General features: G+C 47.2%; 1 protein-coding gene across 1 annotated transcript in view; it reads right to left on the bottom strand.

The window, feature by feature from the left end:
- UBXN7 (UBX domain protein 7) overlaps nucleotides 1–26,665 on the bottom strand; it is a 156,396-nt gene continuing 129,731 nt past the window's right edge. Inside the window, exon 11 of the mRNA XM_073360405.2 lies at nucleotides 1–165. Within this exon, the coding sequence (XP_073216506.1) occupies nucleotides 16–165 (150 nt within the window). The 3' untranslated portion in view covers nucleotides 1–15. The remainder of the gene's footprint in view (nucleotides 166–26,665) is intronic.

Here is a 26,665-nt window from a genome sequence, read left to right as displayed (position 1 = left end):
CTTTCCTGCACTGTGCTACTGTGTCCCTCCACACATTCTGCTGAGCTCTGTCAGTGTCGGACGACTGCATGAGCTCAGAGAACATTTCATCGTGCATGCATTTTTTTCGCTGCCTAATCTGAGATAGCCTTTGGGACGGAGGAGGGAGGCTTGAAACATTTGCAGCTGTGAGAGGGAAAAAAGGGAGAGAAGTATTTAAAAAGATACATTTTACAGAACAATGTCTATACTCTTTCATGGTGAACAACACTATTCACATTACACAGCACATGTGATTTCGGTACAAGGTCGCATTTTGCATCTTATATTGAGTGCCTGCGGCTTTGGTGTTAGAGATCACACACGCAGTGCCAGGCAACAGAATTCAGCTTGCAGGCAGCCATGGTAGCCATAGTCTTTCGGCTTCTGCAACCTTCATAACAACAGTGCCCTCCTTTCCCATACCAAGCAAAGCCCGTTGAGTTGGCCATTTAGTGCTGCAGTTTTCGTGTTAACGTGCAGCAGCAGAAATCAAACTAACCCCCCCTCATCCAATTCTCTGGGATGATTGATTTACCCTTCCCCCCACCGCATGGCTGGTATCAGGGAAGATCCCTGCTAGCCAAACGTGAACAGCTCAGCGCCAATGGCACCCTGCTCCGCCCCCCACCGCTTGGCTAACTGCGGGAGGATTTCTTTTCAATCACAGGCAAACAGCCCAGTAGAAACGGCCACCTCTGAATGTCCCCTTAATTAAATTCCCCTATTTCTACCAGGTTACCATGAATAATATCACTCTCCTGAGGATAACAGAGAGATAAAGAATGGATGTTGCTTGAATGCTAGCAAAAACCTGGACCATACGCTGCCAGGCTTTGTCATGCAATGATACCAGATTACTTGCTACTATCATGGCATAGTAAAGTGTCCTACCATGGAGGATGGAATAAGGCTGCTCTCCCCAGAAACCTGGCCAGTGCATCCGAGTTCAGAGTGCTGTCCAGAGCAGTCATAATGGTGCACTGTGCGATAGCTCCCGGAGGCCAATACCGTCAAATTGCGTCCACACTAACTCTAATTCGAAAAGGTGATGTCGATTTCAGCGCTAATCCCCTTGTTGGGGAGGAGTACAGAAACATAAACTCGTAGTGTAGACCAGGCCTTAGTCTGTAGAATCTAGACTGTAATTTTATTTTAATTTCTTATGTAACCAACTTTGAGCTTTTATGCCTGCTAGTTATAATCACTTATAATGTATCTTCCTGTAGTTAATAAATCTGTTTTATATTTTACCTAAAACAGTGTGGTTTTGGTTGAAGTGCTTGGGGAACCTCAACTAAGGTTAACAATGGCTGTTGCACATCCACGATCCTTTGCTGGAATAGTGAACTAATTAATGAGCTTACACCATCCAGAGGAGTCTTGAGCAGTGTAAAATGGTATATTTCTGGGGTGCAAGGCTAGAGTCTCGGGTGACTGGCTGGTGCCTCTCTGTATATGATTCATGAATGGCTTAGACAGCATTCGTATAAATTAGCTGGGTGTGGGTCTCCACATGCTGATGGCTGAGTGATCACAGAGCCTGGAGGAGTTTGTGGCTTCTCACTGGCATAGCATTGTGAGAGACAGCCCAGGCTGGAGAATTAAGGGACACAGTGGTCCCACAATTCCCGGTGGTACCCCAGTGATCCTGTCACAGCAATCTCTTTCTTCTAGGTTTGACTAACTGCTAATCCTTATCTTGGTTTGCTGGTTTGATGTCTGTCCCCCAGAGAGTCTGGACAGCCTTCCACAAGGTTTACTCTTTTGAGGGTCCTAATCCCCAGGGCTGTCCCTAGCAATTTCGGTGCCCTATGCAACGCCCCCCCCCGCCCCATGGGGGGGACTGTGTGGGGCCTCAGGCCTCCATGGCGGGGAACTGGCCCCAGGCCTCTGTGTGGGGGAAGGAGAAGGCTTGGGAGGCAGGGGGGAAACCGCTCCCCAGCACGAGCCGGCGGAGCAGAGTGGGTTGGGGCCAGGTCGCTCCACTTCCTGCTGCCTGGTGATTGCAGGGCAGGCCCGACCCCACACTTACGGGGTGGCGGGAAGTGGAGTAACCCAGCCCCAGCCCGCTCTGCTCTGCTCCCCTGGCTCTCAGCCTTGGGAAGCAGGGGGGAACCACCCCCCAGCACTCACCAGTGGTGTGGCGCGGGCTGTGGCCAGGTCGCTGCACTTCCTGCCACTGGTGAGTGCAGGCCTGCAGGACAGGGGCAGAGAAGGGGTGGGGGGCATGGGGAAGAGGTGGGGTGGGAGCGGGGAAGGGGCTTTGGGGAAGGGGTGGAGTGGGGGTGGAGCAGGGGTGGGAAGAGGCGGGCTGGGGCGGAGCAGGGCGGGGGCCATGGGGAAGAGGTGGGGTGGGAGCGGGGCAGGGGCTTTGGGGAAGGGGTGGAGTAGGGGTGGAGCAGGGGTGGGAAAAGGCGGGCTGGGGCGGAGCAGGGCGGGGGCCATGGGGAAGAGGCGGAGCAGGGGCTGGAGCAGCACACAGCTGTGTAGGGCACCAGGAAATTTGGTGCCCCATTGTTCCTGGTGCCCTACGCAGCTGCGTACTTTGCATATGGGTAGGGATGGCCCTGCTAATCCCTTCTCTTTTTTCTCTTGTATGCTTGTCTGTTGTGGATGAAGAGGAGATAAAAGATGTCACACTCCTGTACCAGAGATGGGCTAGTCACAGACCAAGCTTCTGCATCTCAGCTTTCTTCATCATAAGGTCCATTAAGGATCTGCCTAATACAGCTTTCAGAGTAACAGCCGTGTTAGTCTGTATTCGCAAAAAGAAAAGGAGTACTTGTGGCACCTTAGAGACTAACCAATTTATTTGAGCATAAGCTTTCGTGAGCTACAGCTCACTTCATCGGATGCATACTGTGGAAAGTGTAGAAGATCTTTTTATATACACACAAAGCATAAAAAAATACCTCCTCCCACCCCACTCTCCTGCTGGCAACAAAGCCCGTTGCCAACTGTGCCCACATATCTATTCAGGGGACACCATCACAGGGCCTAATAACATCAGCCACACTATCAGAGGCTCGTTCACCTGCACATCCACCAATGTGATATATGCCATCATGTGCCAGCAATGCCCCTCTGCCATGTGCATTGGTCAAACTGGACAGTCGCTACGTAAAAGAATAAATGGACACAAATCAGATGTCAAGAATTATAACATTCATAAACCAGTTGGAGAACACTTCAATCTCTCTAGTCACGCGATTACAGACATGAAAGTTGTGATATTACAACAAAAAAACTTCAAATCCAGACTCCAGTGAGAAACTGTTGAATTGGAATTCATTTGCAAATTTGATACAATTAACTTAGGCTTGAATAGAGACTGGGAGTGGCTAAGTCATTATGCAAGGTAAACTATTTCCCCTTGTTTTTTCCTACCCCTCCCCCCCGCCCGACATTCTTGTTAAATCCTAGATTTGTGCTGGAAATGGCCCACCTTGATTATCATACACATTGTAAGGAGAGTGGTCACTTTAGATAAGCTATTACCAGCAGGAGAGTGGGTTTGTGTGTGTGGTGGTGGGGGTGGGGTGGGGTGGGGTGAGGTGAGAGAATGTGGATTTGTGCTGGAAATGGCCCAACTTGATTATCATACACATTGTAAGGAGGGTGATCACTTTAGATAACCTATCACCAGCAGGAGAGTGGGGTGGGAGGAGGTATTTTTTCATGCTTTGTGTATATATAAAAAGATCTTCTACACTTTCCACAGTATGCATCTGATGAAGTGAGCTGTAGCTCACGAAAGCTTATGCTCAAATAAATGTGTTAGTCTCTAAGGTGCCACAAGTACTCCTTTTCTGTATTTTGAGTGTCCCATAATGCTGTTGAGAGTTCAGCTAGCTCCCTTCTGTGTTTTGGAATGGTGGCTGCTGGATCCTGCAAGATCAGTAGTTTATGACCCCCTAGAATTACCACTGTGACCTCTCTGGCTTTTCTTACAATTAGATCTTTTTGCACAAAATAGAGAAATCATACAATCTGGTAGGAGGGATAGCTCAGTGGTTTGAATATTGGCCTGCTAAACCCAGGGTTGTGAGTTCAATCCTTGAGGGGACCATTTAGGGATCTGGGGCAAAAATTGGGGATGTGTCCTGCTTTGAGCAGGGTGTTGGACTAGATGATTTCCTGATGTCCCTTCCAACCCTGATATTCTATGAATCCTGCCTATTGAAATGTTAGTGGGGGAGCATGCAGGCCTCTGAACTCTTTCTCAATTTTTCTAGCTCCTGGGTATAAGAAGGTGTAGGAGATGCCTGCTTTAGAATTTGCACTGAATCATAGAATCATAGAATATCAGGGTTGGAAGGGACCTCAGGATGTCATTTAGTCCAATCCCCTGCTCAAAGCAGGACCAATCTGTCCACACAATCCTCCAGATCTTTTATGAAGATATTGAACAAAACTGGCCCGAGGACCGACCCTTGGGGCACTCCACTTGATACCGGCTGCCATCCAGACATGGAGCCATTGATCACTACCCATTGAGCCCGACAATCTAGCCAACTTTCTATCCACCTTATAGTCCATTCATCCAGCCCATACTTCTTTAACTTGCTGGCAAGAATACTGTGGGAGACCGTGTCAAAAGCTTTGCTAAAGTCAAGGAACAACACATCCACTGCTTTCCCCTCATCCACAGAGCCAGTTATCTCGTCATAGAAGGCAATTAGATTAGTCAGGCATGACTTGTCCTTGGTGAATCCATGCTGACTGTTCCTTATCACTTTCCTCTCGTCTAAGTGCTTCAGAATTGATTCCTTGAGGACCTGCTCCATGATTTTTCCAGGGACTGAGGTGAGGCTGACTGGTCTGTAGTTCCCAGGATCCTCCTTCTTCCCTTTTTTAAAGGTGGGCACTACATTAGCCTTTTTCCAGCCTTTTTCCCTTTGTTCCACTCCTTCAGGGAGGCCCCTGATCCTTAGGTTACTGCTCCTCTCACAGTTCTTTCTTTAAGCTTCTCTGCAGGGTCCCTCTTTTTGAACCTAGCATTTTAATTCTATTCTACAGCAGAGCTTCAGCGTCCAATCTCTCCCCTATGCCTGTCTCCAGACTGATCACTCTCACCCCCATTTTGCTGAGATCAGCATTAACTTTAGCCAATTTGGCATCTAGAGGGAGATCTAAACTCAGAAATCAGATCACCAAAACCTTCCTCTCCTGAGAGGCCTGGCTGGGCCAGGCAGCTACTGTAACAGAATGCCAGACTATATTATACTGTACCACCATTAGGTGACACTATGTGCAACATACATTGTTTAAGCTAACCATATCTAACCTGGTAGAGCATTAAAGGATCTTATGGAAGATATATTTTGTGCATCTGTCAATATCTGGTACAGAAGCTTGACCTGCTAGTAGCAGCCCTGTAACCTACCATGTACAAGAAATATATGACAGCCACCATCTTGGATTTTTCCAGCTCAGCCTGCTCTGCAATCTCCCTACCTTGTAAATTCCTTTTCTAGAAATGGAATCATAGAAATGTAGCCCCGGAAGGGACCTTGATACTTCTAGTCCAGTCTCCAGGACAGAGGCAGGACTAAGTACTATCAAGACCATTTCTGATAGGTGTTTGTCTAACTTGTTCTTAAAAATCTCCAGTGACAGAGATTCCACATCTCCCTAGGTAATTTGTTTCAGTGTCTAACTACCCTGTCCCTGACAGTTAGGAAGTTTTTCCCAATATGTAACCTAAATCTCCCTTGCTGCAATATAACCCCATTACTCCTTGTCCTGTCCTCAGTGGTTGAGAAGAACAATTTATCACCCTCCTCTTTATAGCAACCTTTTATGTGCTTGAAGGCTGTTATCATGTCCCCTCTTAGTCTTCACTTCTCCAGATTAAACAAACCCTATTTTTTTCAATCTTTTTTCTTAGTTCATGTTTTCTAAGACTTTAATCATTTTTGTTGCTCTCCTTTGGACTTTTTCCAATTAGTCCACATCTTTCCTGAAGTATGGTATCCTAAACTGGACACCATATTCCAGTTGAGGCCTTATCAGTGCTGAGTAGAATGGAAGAATTATTTCTTGTTTCTTACTTACACCACTGCTGCTAACACATCCCTTTCGGTGCAACAATATTACATTGTTGACTCATACTTCGTTTGTGAACCACTATAATGCCCAGATCGCTTTCTGCAATACTCCGTTCTAGGCAGTCATTTCCCATTTTGTACTTGTGCAATTGATTATTGTTTCCTAAGCGTAGTACTTTGCATTTGTCTTTATTGAATTTCTGCCTATTTATTTCAGACCATTTCTCCAGTTTGTCAAGATCTATTTGAATTCTAATCCTGTCCTACAAAGCACGTTCAACTTCTCCTAGTTTGGCATCATCCACAGACTGTGCTCTTTACACCATTATCAAAGTAATTTATGAAGATATTGAATAGAACCAGACAGTGTTCCCTCTAATCCATGTGTGGAATGAATTTTGTTATGTGCACCATATCAAGGTAATGTGAGGATTTGCGCCACCAGTAGAAACAAAAAACCTAGATATAATATATATATTTAAAAAGTTACCATAGCGATAAGTACTCCAGCCAGGACAGGGTAGGCATTTTAGAATTCACTAGTCAAAGAATTAAATTTAAGTGTAAGAAAGAAATAAAAATTATGAAATGCATAGATCAGTCAAAACACTAAAATCACACACTTTGAAAGAACTATTAAATAACAACAACAACAATAATACACGTATGTGATGGGAGATGAGTGTGAAAGACAGAGTGTGTGTGCATGTGTGAGTGAGACCGAGACACACACTGTGTGTGTGTGTGTGTGTGTGTGACACAGAGAGACTGCCTTTTAAGTAGATCGGCATTCAGCAGTCTGAAGCCTGCTCCCTGCTTGTTCAGACACAGCAACAGCTGCCAATCAGCTGCCTCTGTCCTGACCCCTGTCGTGTCCCTCACCCGGCTCTGTGGAGATGGGGTACAGGGGTGGGAGGAGGGGACATCCTGACATCAGTGCCCCTCCTTCCCTCCCCCCTGCTCTGCACAGCAAGCAGGAGGCTCCCAGGAGCAGCTGGCCAGGGGCTCCAAGGCAGAGGGCAGGAGCAGTGCAGCAGTGAGGGGAGGGACACATGAAGTGCGTGGCACATGATAGCTTCTTGGGCGCAGCCGGGCAGCTTAGAGGGAATTTAGGAATCAGATCCAGGACAGATCCCTGCAGGACCCCACTTGCTATGCCCTTCCAGCTTGATTGTGAACCATTGATAAATACTCTGACTGCACTTTTCCAACGAGTAGTAGGTTTTGTCTAGGCTATAGTTCTCTAGTTTGTTTACAAGAATGTCATGTGAGACAGTATCAAAAGCCTTACTAAAGTTGACATATATCATATGTATTGCTTCCTCCCTATCCACAAGGCTTGCTTCCCTGCCAAAGAAGGATATTAGGCTGGTTTGATATGATTTGTTCTTGACAAATCCATGTTGACAGATGGGAACTCCATATGAAGGAGATCTATTAAGGAATTAGGTGAGGCTTTCTGGGGAGTCATGGGGGACTGGGGAGTAGTGAAGGCTGAGGATTGTGCCAACTTCAAGCAGCCATTCTGCTCTGGTGATATCACTTCTCCTGCCCCACCTCCCCGCAGTTCTTTCTATTTTTTACTTTCCTGACAATCAAACGGTAGACAAACAACACAGTAATGAGACATACGAAGACTTGGAGGAAGGGTGACTTTCGATGTTTTACTCATTACAGACCCCTAGAATGCCTCAGTTCAGATCTCTGCAGTGTCATTGCCTGAGTATGGCACATGCAAGTATTTTTCTACTGAGACGCCTTTTTTGCCAAACTTTCTGGCTGATTATGGCTTCCTTTTTTGGGTGGGGTCTTACCTCTTGTGGTGGGTTGTACGTATTTGTCAATGTTATGGGCCTCAGCATGACACTAAAACTGTAGAGCAACTACAAACTGTGAGAACCAAACACATTTGATTCCGTCTCCCTTCCAGTTCTCTTTAGTCTGGAAAGAAATTGGAACCCCTTTTCTGCGTTGTGACCCTGAGTCACCTCTCCTCTGTAGCCATCTGCCACTGCTCCTGGGATTTTACAGGTCCTGCCTGTTAAGAGAAAGCCATATAAGAAATGTCTATACGCATGAGTATATGTAGATAACACAAAAAGTGCCATTTTCTGGCATGTAGGAACTGCGTGACTGGGCAACAAAATGGCAGATGAAATTCAATGTTGATAAATGCAAAGTAATGCACATTGGAAACCATAATAAGCTTTAGCAAAGCTTTTGACACAGTCTCCCACAGTATTCTTGCCAGCAAGTTAAAGTATGGGCTGGATGAATGGACTATAAGGTGGATAGAAAGTTGGCTAGATTGTCGGGCTCAACGGGTAGTGATCAATGGCTCCATGTCTAGTTGGCAGCCGGTATCAAGTGGAGTGCCCCAAGGGTCAGTCCTCCGGCTGGTTTTATTCAATATCTTCATAAATGATCTGGAGGATGGTGTGGATTGCACTCTCAGCAAGTTTGCAGATGACACTAAACTGGGAGGAGAGGTAGATACGCTGGAGGGTAGGGATAGGATACAGAGGGCCCTAGACAAATTAGAGGATTGGGCCAAAAGAAATCTGATGAGGTTCAACAAGGACAAGTGCAGAGTCCTGCACTTAGGATGGAAGAATCCCATGCACCGCTACAGACTAGGGACCGAATGGCTTGGCAGCAGTTCTGCAAAAAAGGACCGAGGGATTACAGTGGACGAGAAGCTGGATATGAGTCAACAGTGTGCCCTTGTTGCCAAGAAGGCCAATGGCATTTTAGGATGTATATGTAGGAAAAATTGGAAAGAGTCCAGCAGAGGGCAACAAAAATTATTAGGGAACTGGAACACATGACTTATGAGGAGAGGCTGAGGGAACTGGGATTGTTTAGTCTGCGGAAGAGAAGAATGAGGGGGGATTTGATAGCTGCTTTCAACTACCTGAAAGGGGGTTCCAAAGAGGATGGATCTAGACTGTTCTCAGTGGTAGCGGATGACAGAACAAGGAGTAATGGTCTCAAGTTGCAGTGGGGGAGGTTTAGGTTGGATATTAGGAAAAACTTTTTCACTAGGAGGGTGGTGAAACACTGGAATGCGTTACCTAGGGAGGTGGCGGAATCTCCTTCCTTAGAAGTTTTTAAGGTCAGGCTTGACAAAGCCCTGGCTGGGATGATTTAATTGGGGATTGGTCCTGCTTTGAGCAGGGGTTTGGACTAGATGACCTCCTGAGGTCCCTTCCAACCCTGATATTCTATGATTCTATAATCTTAATGCTACATACAAAATGATGGGGTCTAAATTAGCTGTTGCCACTCAAGAAAGAGATCTTGGCGTCATTGTGGATAGTTCTCTGAAAACCTTTTGTTCAATGTGCAATGGCAGTCAAAGCTAACAATGTTAGGAGCTATTAGGAAAAGAGAAAGATAAGACAGAAAATATCATAATACTACTATATAAATCCATGGTATGTCCACACTGTGAATACTGCGTGCAGTTCTGGTTGCTTCATCTCAGAAAACATGTATTAGAATTGGAAGAAGTACAGAGAAGGGCAACAAAAATAATTGGGGGTCTGGAACAATTCCATATGAGGAGAGACCAAAAAGACTGGGACTCTTCAGCTTGGAAAAGAGACAACTAAAGGGGGATATGATTAAGGTCTATAAAATCATGACTGGTGTGGAAAAAGTGAATAAGGAAGTGTTATTTATTCCTTCATGTAACACAAGAACCCCAGGAGCTGTGTACAATAGAAACCTCTCAAAGATAGTACTACACAATGGGAACTGTTTGACCCAGGTCACAGCAAAAGATCTTTCCAGCAAGTGGGAAGAAGATATAAAAGGAGGAAATGACATCATGATGGTACCTCACTCTCCCTACAACAATACACCTGGAAACACCTGAAGAACAAAGACTAGACTGGGGGAAGTGATGGTCCCCAGCTAAATGAATTTCTAGCCTGTGTATGACAACCCAGGAAACCCAAGCTGCAAAGCAAAGGCAGCTTGTGCCTTAAGAATCAGCCAGCCTGCTTATCGCTCAGGGTGAGAATTTGCTAATTCATATCCTACCTATCTAGTATGGTAAACTCAGCTTGTGGCTTTGTTTATTTACTAGGTAATCTGCTTTCATCTGTTTGCTATCACTGATGATCACTTAAAATATAGCTTTTGTAGTTAATAAACATATTTTATGCTTTAATCCAAACCAGTGTGTGTTTGACTAAGATTTCTGGGGAAAATCTCAGCTTGGTTACCCCAAGTGTGCATGGTCCTCTTCACATTGAGGGAGTGGTGGACTGGGTGTTAAACCCATATACAGGCCAGATTTGACCAAGGCAGGATGGTACTGCTCTGGGGTCCTAACTGGGAGGCTGGTGGTTAGAGAGCCTGCATGTAACTGCAGCTGCGTGTGTCTCTACCTGTGTGAATGCTGGTGAAAGTGCAAGCTTGGAGGGCTTTTCAACTTGTCATAGCAGCACAGTGTGAGAGGGAGCCCAGGCTGGTGGGTCAGAAGGCTCAGTGATACCCCAGTTCCAGGTTGCACCCTGGGGGGGGAACCCATCACAAGGTCCATCAATGGCTATTGATGCAATCCCATGCTCTGGATATCCCTGAACCTCTGACTGCCAGATGGCGGGGCTGGATGAAAAGGAAAGGATCACTTGATACTTTCCCTGATATGTTCATTCCCTCTGAAGCATCTGACCCTAGTCATTGTGGGAAGACAGGAGAGTGGGCTAGATGAACCATTGGTCTGACCCACCATGGCAGTTCTTATGTTAACATGTAGCACTGCTCTTGGTAAATTCCATAAAACTGTTACTATGCACTGCAATTGGCTTCCTGAGCCTTGCTACTGGTATGTCCCCCATGCTGCACCTGCTGTTCACTTCCTCTCTCGGTGTGGCACTTTCCACTTGTTGGTACTAAATCTCCTGTCCTAACTGACTGTAGCCCCTACTACTCTAATCATCCCCACTTAACCAAAGACACCTCTGGCATCAAACAGCCATATAGACTGCTGAGAGAGGCTTGTTTTTCAGAGAAGTCTTTGGAGAACCTGAAGGAGTCTTAGATGGGGTAATAGGTAGCAGCACTACTTGAATGCTGATAGATGCTGCACCTCCATGAATTAGACAATGCCATGGAGCACAGATCAGTCTGGGAACTCCTGCCTTGCTACCACTCTAGCACCTTTCACTTCAAATTTCTGGCTTTGACATATCACACTGCATTTGGGTTACTGCTTTAGGAACAGGTCTCATAAGCAGAAAGATGGGGCAATGGTGCAAGTGCGTTATCCATGCAGCCTTCTTGGCAACCAGTGCGCGTAGGGGCACAATCCATATAAATGTGGTACATGAGCAACTTTTTACATAATAACTATACAACTCAGCACCATGACAGTTCTTGCAATGCTATGGTGGATTGGTATCCCAGACTGATATCCTGAATCCCAGCTAATCCTGAACTGCTATTTAGCTTTTCTCCAGCCACAAAGGTATTCAGAAATGCATGCTTTTAAATCAAAGGTTGGGTGGATTTCAGTGCTTACGAGTCAGAGGCTAAGAGCACCAGATTGAGCCAGGCATAATGGAGGCAGGCACTGCGTAAGCTTCCACACACAGCTTTGTTAACGAGCCTTTATCCCTGTCCAGAAACACCCCATCATGTTCATTCTATTGATAGATCCTTGAGCTGTCCCTCTGATCCCTTTCCCCTAGTTATTCCAGGCCTTGGCCCCTCAAACAGATGCTTGATCCAAATTGTGTGATGGACTTATAATGGGCACAAATGGGAACTAGGAGACAATTTATCTTGCTTTAAACCAAACTGTTTCCTAAGGAAACTCAGATCTGTGGGTCTAATTCTCATTTCATACCAGTGTAAATCAGGAGTAGCGCCTCTGAGGTCAGTGGAGGGACACAGTTGTAAAGCCAGTGTGAACGTAGAATCAGACCCTGTGTCTCCAGACATGTAAGGCACCTGGTGTCTTGCTCCCACATTTTTGTAACATGCTGAGTGATAGTTTTTGCCTGTGGATATCTCACAGGGAACCCCAGAGCTTTGTGGTAGGGAGGCATTATTCATTAGGCATTATGCATGTCCCTGAGAATCTCCTCCGTTCCCAGGCCCTCCCTAATAAATAAGCTGTAAATGGATGACCGTGGGGACCTGAACATGGGTCACTGCTGATCACTATTTCACTGCTCTCTGACAATGAGGCCTTTGTTGGTCTCATTTTGCTGTTTGAGCCAAGCGTTGCTGTCTCAGGGTTTTTTTCCTGATCACTGAAGATCTCTGCTGTCAGCAAGCCATGTGAGTGAGCCACAGGGGGCCAGGCAGGGGAGAGGGAGGCTGGAGTGATGGGTCTAAAGAGAGAACACAATGGATGAAATGCATCCTAGAAAAACCAGGAGATCGGAAGACTTGCTATGATGATAACATTTAAACCAGTTCACAACCAGCACTCAGGAGAACAAGGCTGGAAGTGTGCTCTGATCTGTCAGTTCTAGCTTTGGGGAGGAACGAGAACACGCCAAACTGAGAGGGGGATTAGGTGAGTTACTTCATTTTTCCAGGTTCCACTACTCCTTTAGTGAGCGCCTGATAGATTGGTTCTAAGCACTAGATGAAATGTGTTTCCCTGGCTGTCGCAGCTCCCTGTTGCAGGGAAACTGCTGGTCAAAGACATATTTCCTCAGTAGCAGATTCTACTAGCAAACCACTAATTTCCATCTTTAGCTTTCCATTCCATAGGTCACAACAGGACATTTCCTGCCTGCTATCACTAGTTCCCTTCCTACAGGAGCCCTAGGTCAGAGCATTCTGAATCAGTTCACGTATGGGCATTATCTAGTATTTTTTTTCCTGGTTAACTGAAATGTATAATTAATGCAATGAGATAGCCAGTAGTCAAAGCAGAAACAGATACAGTTAAAGGAGTGTAAACAAAGAAAAAAACCTAAGTCTCCTGTGACCATCTAAACAATCCAATATACTGAATGCAGAGAGAATGAGCCAGATGCTCACCAGATGTAAGTCACTTATAGCTCCATTGACATCAGTGACTTACAATAAGGAGTAGAGTATAGAACACTTAATCAAGAATCCCTGTCAGGATTTCCCTTCATCTCTGTAGTGCCTCCTCCTGTGGGAAGTCTGCACCAAAAAATTAAACATTCTATGCACAATATTTTAAAATTCTGCATATTTTATTTGCCAAATTAACACAAAATAATCACACCGTTTTCAATACTTTTGGTAATTTATTTCAAAATACCTGTCAGTAAGTGTGTCTGTAACAATACAGACAAAAAGTCAGGAAATGGTTTTTGATAAATAGATTCCTTACTAGGCATATTAGCAGATGGCTCCACAGTGAGCAAGAGGGACAGAGTCTTCTATGCACACCCAGCCCTGCTCCAATCAAGGTGTGGGACAGGCAGGAACAGCCTGGCAGGAGCCAAATGTGAGGGGGGGCTTAGTGTGGGGGAGGTACAGGTCTGGGGTGAGAGGGTTCTGCGTGGGACACTCTGGGAGTGAGTGGTTTAGTGGGGGGCTGGGTGTGTGGTGGATGTGGATGCACAGGGATTTGTTGAGGCATTCTGAGTGCGGGTAGAATGGGACTCTATGGGGGTTCAGGTGAAGGTGGTTGGGGCTCAGTGGGGGGGCAGGGTCTGTGAGAAGGGATGAGGCTCAGCGGGGGGGTCTGGGTGTCTGAGCGGGGAGTCTGGGTGCTGGGGAGTTGGGCTTGGAGGGGTGGGGGTCTGGGTGCAGCTGGTTGGGAATCAGTGGGGTGGGAGTCCAGGTGCAGGGGGCTCAATGGGGTGGTCCAGGTGCAAGGGAGTTGGGGCTCAGTGGGGGGGGGTTGAGTGCAGGGGACTCAGCAGGGGGGTGGTCTGGGTGCAAAAGTGGGGGTCTGGATGCAAGAGGGTGGGGCTTGGTGGGGGAGTCTGGGTGCGGAGGAGGGTCTGGATGCACAAGGGTTGGGTGGACGGGGAGGCAGCTCCCTGTGACCTCTCCCCCCACGGCTAGGGAGGGATGGCGGCAGGAAGTGGGGTGTGTGTGTGTAGCTTTCTACAGCCAGGGGAGGTTCTCAGAGGTGGTTCTGACCCACCCCCCACCCTGGGAGCAGCCCGTGCAGGGGAAGAGGAAGTCCTGTCTCCCCCCACCAGCCCAAATGGGATAAGCAGCTGGAGCCTGGCACATGGTAGGAGTCCCTGGTTGGGGTGGCCCCAGTCCTGACCCTCCCCGTTTCTAGGTACACCATGATAGTGAGCGAGAGGGACAGAGAGAGTGCAGCCCCACCTCCCAAGTCAGTGATTTATGTCTCCCCTGGCTGCTCCCGGTGCCCGAACCAGACACGTACCCCCCACACACATACTGACCCTGCCCCAGAGGGGCAAGTGAATTAATTTTTCTGCAAGAAAAGAGTAAAATCTACAGGGGACATTAATTCTGCACTTGCATAGTGGCACAGAATTACCCCAGGAGTAAGTGCCCCAAATGAAACACGTTTGTGAACAAAATGTAGCTTGGTGTAAGAGAGGGATGGGATCTCTGTCATGGAGCAATAAGGGCTAGAGCCAAAAATGGAATTTAAATAACTAGCTGATGTAGTTCATGTTTGGCAGACCCAAAGAAATCCCAGACAGGAATTTACTACGTGCTTTTGAATTGCACTGTGTCTGTCTTGCTGATCTGTTTGGGAGCATACTTTGTACATCCACATTTCATATTAAATCGGGGAGAAACGTGGGACACAAAATCACCGACCTTTATTGCTTTGGATGCCTTCTTTACTCCAGGAGCAAAACACCATTTGTAGGTTCGGGTTGAGGATGGTGTTTTTATCCCAAGCTTTTCTAAAAGCCAGAGGCAAAGACCATTGTCTTAAATAGGCCTTAGATCATACTGAGTTACAAATAACATTTAGATCCTGGAGTGAAGAGGACATCAAAAGCCAGATTTATCATAGTGACTTTTCCTGCCCTTTCTTCCAAAGACCTAAATGGAGCTCTTGCTGGCAGCTTTTCTAAGTTGATTCTAGACATTCCCTCCAATACCAGACTAAAAGAAATGCAATAAAAGTCAGAGATTCCACACCCCACCCTGGGAATGCTATCGTGTGCCTTTCTCTCTAGTTTGGAACTAGATATGGTGACTGGGCAACTTTAGATCACATGCGCTGCAGTTTTCTGACAGGCCTGACTTTTCAGTGAGCCACTTTCAAAGATCATCGGAAATCATTGTGATGAGCCACTGGAAGCGTGTTAGTTTTTGCTTTGGGAGTGTTTTTTTTTCCTCTAGGTCCTATTGTAACAGAGTATGTTCTCTGGGTATGTTCTCCGGTGGACTGGGTGGAGGAAATCAATTTTTAATTCAATGAACATGTAGGCAGTTCAGCACTGTGCTGTGGGAGGTACAGAGAGCATGACAAGGCACTGACAATGTCCTGGCCATCCGCTGCAGAGAAGGAAGTCCCTAGCTGTAACAACCCTTCATGCCACTGGAATCTAGTTTCCACAGCTGAGAGAGTAGGACTGCCCCTGTGCAACGGCTTTGTCATTTAAAAGTTTTCCACACAGGTTTTCTTGCAAATCTCATCCCATTAACAGCATCTTATCAAAGCTCATCATCATCATATCATCAATCCAAGTCCTGCGGCGATGGGGGTGTGGCAAAGCGACAGGTGGAGATGACCACTGGCAGTCATAGCCACAATCCTGCATGTAGGCGTCCTTGGGATGAGTGGCTGTTCAGCTCCATCCCTGGGGCAGTGGAGAAGTTCAGCAGCATCCTAGGCAACTGAACAACCCTTTTTAGGATAGCACTGTTCTCCCTTTTTAAGGGAAGAGGCTAGAAAAGGTGCCCTATACATTGCCTGCCCCATAACATCTGGCCAGACTACCATGGCTGTCCAGCAGTCATCCTACAGCAGTTGAAAAACAATAAAGAAGAAACGACTCATTCTAGGAGCATGGAATGTCCACACCCTTATGGACGAAGGTGATGCATGAAGGCCTGAGAGAAGAACAGCTCTTGTCTCTAGAGAACTCGCCTGCTACAATATTGATATTGCAGCACTGAGTGAGACTAGATTGGCTGGAGGTGGTTCCATCAGTGAGCTAGGAGGCGATTACACTTTCTTCTAGAAAGGAAAAGTAGAGGATGAAGACAGGATCCATAGAGCTGGATTTGCAGTAAGAACATCTTTCCTGAAACAACTTCCTGATTTCCCTGTTGGCCTGAATGAACAGCTCATGAAATTTTGATTCCCCCTGAATCCTTTATGCATGTTACTGTCATCAGTGCCTATGCGCCTACACTGACCAGCACAGAGGAAAGCAAGGAGCAGTTCTTCTCTGACCTGGACTCCATCCTCAGATCAACCCCTGCATACAAGCAGCTCATCCTGCTGGGAGACTTCAGTGCTAAGGTTGGTAGAGACAGCAGTGGCTGGAGAGGTGTGATAGGATGACATGGAATGGGAAAGATGAACAGCAACAGACTCCTCCTCTTGGGTAAATGTGCAGAACACAGACTGCTCATCACTAACACCACCTTTAGGCAAAATGATAAATATAAAATGACATGGATGCGCCCGCAGTCCAAACAATGGCATCTGATCATCTATGTTGTCACCCGCCAATGAGACATCTGCAATGTCAGAATTACCTGAGCTGTGCGTGACACAGAATGCTGGACATAACACAGATAGGTAAGAGCAGTGCTCAACCTGTATATAGTCCCTTCACAGCGCAAGCGCCCCAAGCTCAACAGAACAGCCTTCAACAGAGTAAAGCTCAAGCACATCAACTATCAGGTGCAGTTTCAGCAGTTATTTGATGACAAAATTTTTTCATGCCCACCAATCACCGGCAACCCAAAAGAAAAATGGAACCTGTTGAAAGATGTGATTTTTGACACAGAATCAGTGCTGGGGCCAAAGAAAAGGGTACTCCAGGTTCAATGACAACAATGAGGACATTTTCAAACTCCTAAGTGACAAGCAAAAAGCGTTTGTTGAATGGCAGAATGGTCTCATTTCCATCTCAAAGAAAGATAGATTTAAGTACTACAGAGAAAGGCCCCGTCTGAACAGAGGAGAATGCTGGGTGAGTGGTGGGAGAGGAAAGCTGCAGAAGTTCAGTATTACGCAGATACAAACAACACAAAGATGTTCTTTGATTCTCTAAAAGCAGTCTACGGACCATCTAAATCTGGCACAGCTTCCCTGAAGTCAGCAGATGGCTTAACCCTCATCAACGACAAGGAGGTTTCAGAGTAGCAGCTGTGTTAGTCTGTAGCCACAAAAAGAAAAGGAAGACTTAGAGACTAACAAATTTATTTGAGCATAAGCTTTCGTGAGCTACGGCTCACTTCATCAGATGCATGCAGTGGAAAATACAGTGGGGAGATTTATACACACAGAGAACATGAAACAATGGGTGTTACCATACACACTGTGTGGTAAACCCAGGACAAACAGTTACAAAAGGGAGGTAGTAATTAGTCCCAGGGGTTTAAAAGGCCCCTCCCTATCCACTGAGAAGAGAGAACCACAGGGCAATAAGGTTCAGCTGGAAAAGGAGTTGCTAGGAAACCAATTAGGTTCAGCTGACTCCAACTACTGGGGACCTTTTTAAACCCTCCCCTGGGTGGTGGGAGGGGGAGAGTGAAGGAGTAGGGAAGCTGCCAGTAGGCTGTTTGCAGCAAGACACCAAACCTTCCCAGTAGGGAGGCTGCACTCGCGCCCCAAGAGGGAAGGAAAATAAGCACAAGGGACTGACTGAGAAGAGGAGTAGCAGGACCCTGTTCCACCTATAAGGATTCGCCTTGCCCCAAACCTGAGTTTCCAAGGCTAAAAAGGACTGAGCCTACTGAGGCGAACAAGGTATTTTGCCACACGTGGTGTCAGAAGTGGGGTGTGGTGAGTGAGTAGGCTCTGTGGCAAGCAATCTCAGGGCAGGGTAAATCACCAAAAAAAAAAAAAAAATGGAGGATGTAGTGAAGGCATTGTTACAGGCCACTGCGGCCCAACAAGAGGCTACCAGGGTGCAGATGCTTGCCCAGCAAGAGTCAGTATGCGTCCAACAGGAGACAAATCAATTACTGATGAACCAGGCGGCCCAAGATCGAACCACCCTGAATGAAGTAGTGAGCCAGTTAAAAGCCCTGACCACGCTGACGCACAGGCCCCAGGGGATCCGGCCGCTGCGGGCAAGCAACTATTTACAGAAGATGACTACGGACAATGATATAGAGGCATATCTCCTTGCCTTCGAGAGGGCAGCACTGTGGGAGGCCTGGCCTCAAGACCAGTGGGCAGGTATCCTGGCTCCATTTCTGTGTGGGGAGCCCCAAAAGGCCTATTTCAACATGACCTCAGAGACATCTATGGATTAGCCCCAGCTGAAGGCAGAAATCCTGGCAAGGTCAGTTGTGATGTCAGCCATACGGGCCCAGCGCTTCCATGAGTGGAGTGGAAATACCGGGACAGCAAACCACCAAGGTCCCAGCTATTTGATTTAATCAACCTCGCCTGGAAGTGGCTCCGCCCCGAGACCCATGGGCCGGAGAAGATAGTGGAAATCCTCGTGTTGGACAGGTACATGAGGGGGTTGCCGCCAGACATACGGGGGTGGGTCCGCCAAAACGATCCCTCCTCCTATGATGAACTGGTTGCCCTTGTAGAGAGACACCTAGCAGCCCAAGAACTTTCGCGGATCACCGAGGAAGGAAGGCACCAGCATCGGAGACAAGTCTCTGCGCCGAGGCCCCGGTTTGCCCTAACACCAGGCCGGACTGTGGAGGGGAGGAAGGAGGCTGAAGAGCAGCCAGAGGTCCCCGAGAGACTTGAGGCTGGGGGGAGAAAGGCTCAGGGGATAAAGCCCAGTTGCTCGAAAAATCAGGGGCTGCCCCGAGCAGGGTACCGATGTTATGCATGTGGCGAATTGGGGCATATCGCTGCCCAATGCCCAAATCTAGAAGAGCCCATGCAATGCGAACTGGGAGATATAGGGGGACCATGTGATCTAATAAGTCTAGTAGGGATTGTGATGGTCCCTCATAGATACATTAGACCCGTTAAGATGAATGGTATAGAGACCACTGTGTTAGTAGACTCGGGAAGTGCAATCACGCTGGTCTCAGGAAAGCTGGTCGGGGAGGACCAACTATCCCGGGCCAAATGCTCAGGAATATCCTGTGTGCATGGGGATGTCAGTTACCACCCGATCATCCCCGTAAAAATAGAAGTTCTTGGAAACCCCACTAAGGTGACGGTGGGAGTAGTTCCGAAACTCCCCTACCCAGTCCTTATCGGACGAGACTTCCCGGGGTTTGATAGCCTACTCCCTGGGGAGAAGGTGGAAGAAAATAATGAACCTGGGACCCAGGGGTGGCCCAGATAGATAACCCCCACCCAGTCTTCCACAAATTTGGCCAGGATTTGTTCTCCTCACCAGGAAAGCCCCGGAAGACTTGGAGGGAATGGAGGGCGGACAAAAGGAGGGGAATGAGGATCTTGACCCAATACCAGAAATCTACACTTGTAGGGGAAAGAGGTGGCTCAACAGACAGCGGGTTGGGGCAGGAGATCAATGACCCAATAGCTGGACCTTGTTCCCCAGGGGTTTTCCCCAAGGGGGAGACAGAGGTAGATCCCCCGGAGTTTGGACAAATGGGGACCTAACTTGGGAATTTTGGTCAGGATCAGGTCAATGATCCAATATACAGCAATATTCATAAAGAAGTAGTTGAGGTAAATGGGGTCCCCGTGGAGGGGAGAGTCAAGGGCCCAGGGCCATATTATGTGATTAAGGGTGATCTGCTATACAGAGTAGTCCAGGTCCAAGAGCAAGTCGTAGAACAACTCTTGGTCCCACAGAAGCATCAGAGGGGCGTGATAGATCTGGCCCACAGCCATCTGTTTGGGGACCATCTAGGGGTAGATAAGACCCTTGATCTGATTCTGCAGAGGTTTTTTTTGGCCCGGCATTTATGCGGCTGTCCAGCGATATTGTACCTCCTGTCCAGAATGTCAGTTACATGGGCCCCGACCACACCTAAGGGCCCCTTTGGTCCCTCTACCAATTATTGAAATCCCATTCAAGCGAATAGCTATGGATCTAGTAGGGCCACTGGAGAAGTCAGCCTGGGGTCATCAGTACATTCTGGTTGTACTAGATTATGCCACCCGATATCCCGAGGCCATACCCCTACGGAACACCATGTCCAAGACCATAGCCAAAGAATTAGTCTGGATTTTTTCCAGAGTAGGGATACCTAAAGAGATCCTGATGGACCAACGGACCCCCTTTGTGTCTAAGTTAATGAAGGACTTATGTGCAGTGCTCCACATATGGACCCTCAGGACGTCAGTCTATCATCCCCAGACTGATGGTCTTGTCCAACACGTCAATAGAACATTGAAGAACATGCTACGGAAAGTGGTTAGTCGCGAAAGACTGGGATGCCTTGCTGCCTTACTTGCTGTTTCTTGTACGGGAGGTTCCTCAAGCTTCCACTGGATTCTCCCCATTCGAGCTGTTATATGGTCGCCACCCCAGGGGCATATTGGACATGGCCAAAGAGGGCTGGGAAGAACAGCTGAACACCAGGAGAAACATCATTGAACATGTATTGCAAATGAAAGACAGGATAGCCCAAGTCGCCCCCCCCTTGTGCATGAACACCTGGAGAAGGCCCAAGGGGCCCAACGGACATACTACAATCGCCAAGCAACGACTCGGAAGTTCCAGGTGGGAGACCGGGTAATGGTGCTCATACCCATGGCAGAGAGCAAGCTCCTGGCCAGGTGGCAGGGGCCATATGAGATAATAGAAGCCATAGGAGAAGTCGACTATAAAGTCCAACAGCTGGGTCACCAGAAGCTGGAGCAGATTTTCCATATAAACCTGCTGAAACCATGGCAGGATAGAGAAGTGCATGTGGTTGCACTAGGGGCACCATCCCCTAAAAGCGACCAGCCTGACCAAGTGGGAATATCCCCGGAGTTGACTCCGGAGCAACGATCTGAAGTGATCAGCCTGATTAAACGCAACCAGGATGTGTTCTCAGAAAAGCCAGGCAGGACTACTGAGGTTCACCATCACATCCTCACAGGGCCTGGAGTGAAGGTGAACATCAAGCCATACCAGATCCCGGAGACCAAAAGAGAGGAGATCAGGACATAGGTCAGGAAAATGCTGGCCTTAGGAGTCATTGAAGAATCTCATAGACAATGGTCAAGTCCAGTGGTTTCAGTGCCTAAGCCGGATGGCAGCGTGAGGTTCTGCAACGACGTCCAAAAGTCTCTCATTGGAGTGTGTTTTTGAAGTTTTTTTTGTTGAAGAATTGCCACTTTTAGGTCTGTAATCGAGTGACCAAAGAGATTGAAGTGTTCTCCGACTGGTTTTTGAATGTTATAAATCTTGACGTCTGATTTGTGTCCATTTATTCTTTTACTTAAAGACTGTCCAGTTTGGCCAATGTACATGGCAGAGGGGCATTGCTGGCACATATCACATTGGTAGATGCACAGGTGAACGAGCCTCTGATAGTGTGGCTGATGTGATTAAGCCCTATGATGGTGTCTGCTGAATAGATGCCACTACTTCCCTAGGTAACCCATTCCATTCCTTCACCACCCTCCTAGTGAAATAGTTTTTTGTAATATCCAACCTAGACCACCCCTACTGCAACTTGAGACCATTGCTCTTTGTTCTGCCATCACTGAGAACAGCTGAGCTCCATCCTCTTTGGAATTCCCGCTTCAGGTACTTGAAGGCTGCAACCAAATCCCGCCTCACTCTTCTCTTCTACAGACTAAATAACCTCCGTTCCCTCAGTCTCTCCTCATACGTCATGTGCCCCAGACCCCTAATTAATTTTGTTCCCTCTGCTGGACTCTCTCCAATTTGTCCACATCCTTTCTGTAGTGGGGGGCCCAAAACTGAATACAGTACTCCAGCTGTGGCCTCACTAGTGCCAAATAGAGGGGAATAATCACTTCCCTCAATCTGCTGGCAATGCTCTTATTCATGCAGCCCAATATGCCATTAGCCTTCTTGGCAACAAGGTACACTGTTGCCTCATATCAAGCTTCTCATCCACTGTAATCCCCAGATCCTTTTCTGCAGAACTGCCTCTTAGTCAGTTGGTCCCTCGCCTGTAGCAGTGCTTGGGATTCATTTGTTCTAAGTGCAGGACTCTGCACTTGTCCTTGTTGAACCTCATCAGATTTCTTTTGGCCCAATCCTCCAATTTGTCTAGGTCACTCTGGACCCTATCCCTATCCTCCAGTTTATCTACCTCTTCCCCCATCTTAGTGTCATCCACAAACTTGCTGAGGGTGCAATCCATCCCATCATCCAGATCAGTAATGAAGATGTTGAACAAAACTGGTCCCAGGACCGACCCCTGGGGCACTCCTCTTGATACCTGCTGCCAACTAGCCATTGAGCCGTTGATCACTACCTGTTAAGCCCGACAATCTAGCCAGCTTTCTATCCACCTTATAGTCCATTTATCCAATCCTTACTTTAACTTGTTGGCAAGAATACTGTGGGAGACCGTATCAAAAGCTTTGCTAAAGTCAAGGTATATCACATCCACCACTTTCCCCATATCCACAGAGCCAGTTATCTCATCATAGAAGGCAATCAGGTTGGTCAGGCATGACTTGCCCTTGACAAATCCATATGCATGGCCATAGATGAGAATTGCATCATCATTGTCATCATCGCCAGCAATGGAGTACCAACGTGTTTTTTTGGGTGGTCAAAGAACACACTCTGGGAAAGTACCTCTTTTTCTGTTCCCAATGTGTTATAGAGAGTGCACCACCTTTAAACATGAACCAAAAGATGATTCATCTGAAGGATAGCTTTGTTTATATGTGTCAAAGATATGCAGCTAATCCTTGGAGTCAACCCAGTTCAGCCATGTCAATATCTCTCACAACTGATATTTAATGTATTTGACAGAGGGTAGTTCTGAAGGATTTATTACTTTGTGAAGAATACACACATCCACACAGAATCTGTTCACAAGTTTGTATTTGCGCTGTTTAGCCCTTTAAATTATTTGCAGGTTCTCCAGATTATCAATATTTGTATGCTGCGGTTGGTTACGTACTGTGAACTAGATCATAGAACCATAGGGTTAGAAGGGATCATCTAGTTTAACTCCCTGCCAAGAGGCAGGATTTGTTGTTTCTAAACCATCCAAGACAGGTGGCTATCCAGCCTCCTTTTGAAAAACTCCAGTGAAGGAGCTTCCACAACCTTCCTAGGAGTCTGTTCCATTGTCCTACTGTTCTTACAGTTAGGAAGTTTTCCCTGACATTTAATCTAAATCGAATCATATTTAATCAGATCCACAATATAACTAAGGTGCCTAAGTCCAACAGTTAGCTGCCACTGACATTCTGAAAAACCCCAGCTCAGCTGCCAGCTAAGTTTTGCTCATGGGCATATGCAAAACCACCTGAGACCTGCCTCTACCTCACAGCTAACATTTCATTGGGCATCACAGGACAGGAGTGGGCATATTCATGAGTGACACCCAATGGCCAGGGAACTCACCTGGGAGGTGAGAGACCTAGATTCACTTTCCTGCTCTGCCTGACTTGGAGCAGGGACTTGATCACAAGTTTCCCAGGTGCGTGGGAGGTGGGAATTGTGACAGACTTGGCAACCTCCTGCCACATCCTTGGGAGACCTTGAATTAAGTATCTTTGGGGTCCATTGTATTAAATGAAGGGTTTATTTATTATTGTGGGTCGGGATTTTATGTAACCTCTCGAGGTGGGAGACATCACAGATGTGAGACCTGGGGGCTCAAAGGACTATACTGAATTATGTGCCAGATAACTATGGCCTCTTGGAACAAAGTATGTTATGTGGTTTTCCTGGGGAATATCTAGGGGGAAATGAAGGCAGATTCCCTCTGGTTATGCACAAAGCCAGGCTTTTGAAGCTACAGAGTGGGCCTTTGTCTGCTGATCACCTATTACCTGAGGCCAGGATCAAAGGCCAAAGCTGTATAAAGGAAATACTAAACTAGTCATGGTTGTTCTGATTTTGAATTGGAGACAGTCATGAACTTGTAACGACAGGGAAAACCCAGTTGTGGATTTTGAAGGACTGACACACACCAAAGACCGGTTTCAGAGAAACAGCCGTGTTAGTCTGTATTCGCAAAAAGAAAAGGAGTACTTGTGGCACCTTAGAGACTAACCAATTTATTTGAGCATGAGCTTTCGTGAGCTGCAGCTCACTTCATCGGATGCATACCGTGGAAACTGCAGCAGACTTTATATACACACAGAGATCATGAAACCATACCTCCTCCCACCCCACTGTCCTGCTGGTAATAGCTCATCTAAAGTGATCATCAAGTTGGGCCATTTCCAGCACAAATCCAGGTTTTTTCATCCTCCACCCCCCCACACACAAACTCACTCTCTCCTCCTCAGGAGAGAGTGAGTTTGTGTGTGGGGGGGTGGAGGATGAAAAAACCTGGATTTGTGCTGGAAATGGCCCAACGTGCAGGAGAGTGAGTTTGTGTGTGGGGGGGTGGAGGGTGAGAAAACCTGGATTTGTGCTGGAAATGGCCCAACTTGATGATCACTTTAGATAAGCTATTACCAGCAGGACAGTGGGGTGGGAGGAGGTATTGTTTCATGATCTCTGTGTGGATATAAAGTCTGCTGCAGTTTCCACAGTATGCATCCGATGAAGTGAGCTGTAGCTCACGAAAGCTCATGCTCAAATAAATTGGTTAGTCTCTAAGGTGCCACAAGTACTCCTTTTCTTTTTACACCAAAGACCGAAGTTGGAGTTGTGGGGTACCAGTGGTAAGGTTTTTAGCCTGCATGTAAGTTTTTGTTGTTTTTAATGTTTTCTCTGTAATGCTTTCACCATAAGAATAAAGGTGCTTGCTTATACTGGGATGTGTGGTAACTTATAGCTGCTGGCAATTACAGCTGTTCACAGCCTTCAGAGAGAAAGCAACGTGCAAACACTGGGCTGTTTAGGCCATCTGGCTTGCTCAGGATATCACAGGATAGGCAGGGAATTGTGCAACCTAGAAAAAACTCGGTCAGGAGGGGAGAGGTGCGGGTCTCTATGCAATAGAGGTGAAGGCTGAGGAACCTAGTGGGTGTCCTTGGTGGACCATGGAGCCAGAATACAGATGCAGTTGCCCTAAACTGTGACAGGAATTTCTCCTGCTGAAGCTATTCCATTGTACTCCAGTGACTGAAGCACTCAGATGGGATGAGGGAAAGTCAGGCTCAAGTCCCCACTCCAGTGAATATCTCCTCATATAAACTGGAATAGCTTCTCCAAGAGAGAGGCCTCTCCTGAATACCCCTCCTGATCATTAGGGCATGCATCAGGGAGGTGGGAGACCTGCACTGGAAACCGTGCTCCAAGTCAGTCAGAGCTGGGATTTGCATCTAGGTTTCAGTCAGCTGCCTAGAGGCCCAGATCAATGGGAGTTAGACACCTGAGAACCTTTGTGGATCTGGGCCTTAAGCCCTGCCCTTTTCCTATGCATTTCACTCCTAGCTCCTTGCTCAGCATGCTGGTTTCTGATAATCCCTGTGTTAGGCACCAAGCTCACCCCATGCATTATATTGGGAGCCTGGTGGCCTACCTGGGGCCTGAGGAGTCCGCTGTGCAGCAGGGGAGCTAGGAACGAAGAGTAGCCATACTGAGCATTGCAACACCTCAGTGCCTTTGTGGTTCTAGCCCTGTCTTATGCTCAATAGCTTCAAGGTGTTCACACATGTGTTGTGCTACGCTCCCAGCAGTCTCTGCACTGCATCACAAACCACACACTGATTTTGAATTTAACAGGGATTGGTCCAGGGGGTTGTGGCAGCTCTTTTAGTTCACTTGAAAACTTAATATAAATGATCTTTAAAAAAGAGATGTAAATTGTTCAGTGGAGACTGTAGATAATGTTTTGACCCATGCATACGCTACTGGAACCTCACACTCCCTGGGTTCCATATCGGGGCCTTGATTGTTCCAGGCTGGGCCAAATGAATAGAACACAAGGATGGCCAAGTTCCTGGCTGACATCAGCAAGGTCATTGTCTGGATGTGCCCTGTGGCCTTGACAAGCAGCTACCCTGTATATGGCAGAAGGGTGGGACAAGACTTTGGCCTGCTAGGGGCTTATAAGACTAAGGGGTGACTCTGGTATGTTTAGTGTCTTTTAAATCTGTTTATTGTTTTTTACATGTTTTCTCTGTAATGCTTTTACCTGAAGAATAAATGTGCTTGCTTAGAAAGAGCTGTGTATGATTGCTGACAATAAAGTGTTCACAGCCTTCGGAGAAACAGCAATGCACAGGTGCCAGTAGTTAGGCAGGTGGCTTGCTTGGGCTATTCCAGTCTAAGGCAGCCTTAAAACCTCTGGTCAGGAGGGAGTGGGACATGGGTCCCAACCCAGAGATCGGTGATGACTGGAGACCTGAGAGGGCACTGCTGAAGCGGACCACAGGAGTGTGTGTTTGTGTGGGGAGGGGAGGAATACAGACACAGGAAACTGCATCAGTATTTTCCCCTTTGTTATGCCTCATCTGTTTGGGG

This window comes from Lepidochelys kempii, chromosome 9 (genome assembly GCF_965140285.1).
Source record: "Lepidochelys kempii isolate rLepKem1 chromosome 9, rLepKem1.hap1, whole genome shotgun sequence".
Classification (NCBI taxonomy): Eukaryota; Metazoa; Chordata; order Testudines; family Cheloniidae; genus Lepidochelys; species Lepidochelys kempii.
The sequence above is the reverse complement of the archived record's forward strand: the minus strand, read 5'-3'. Positions and strand labels throughout refer to the sequence as shown.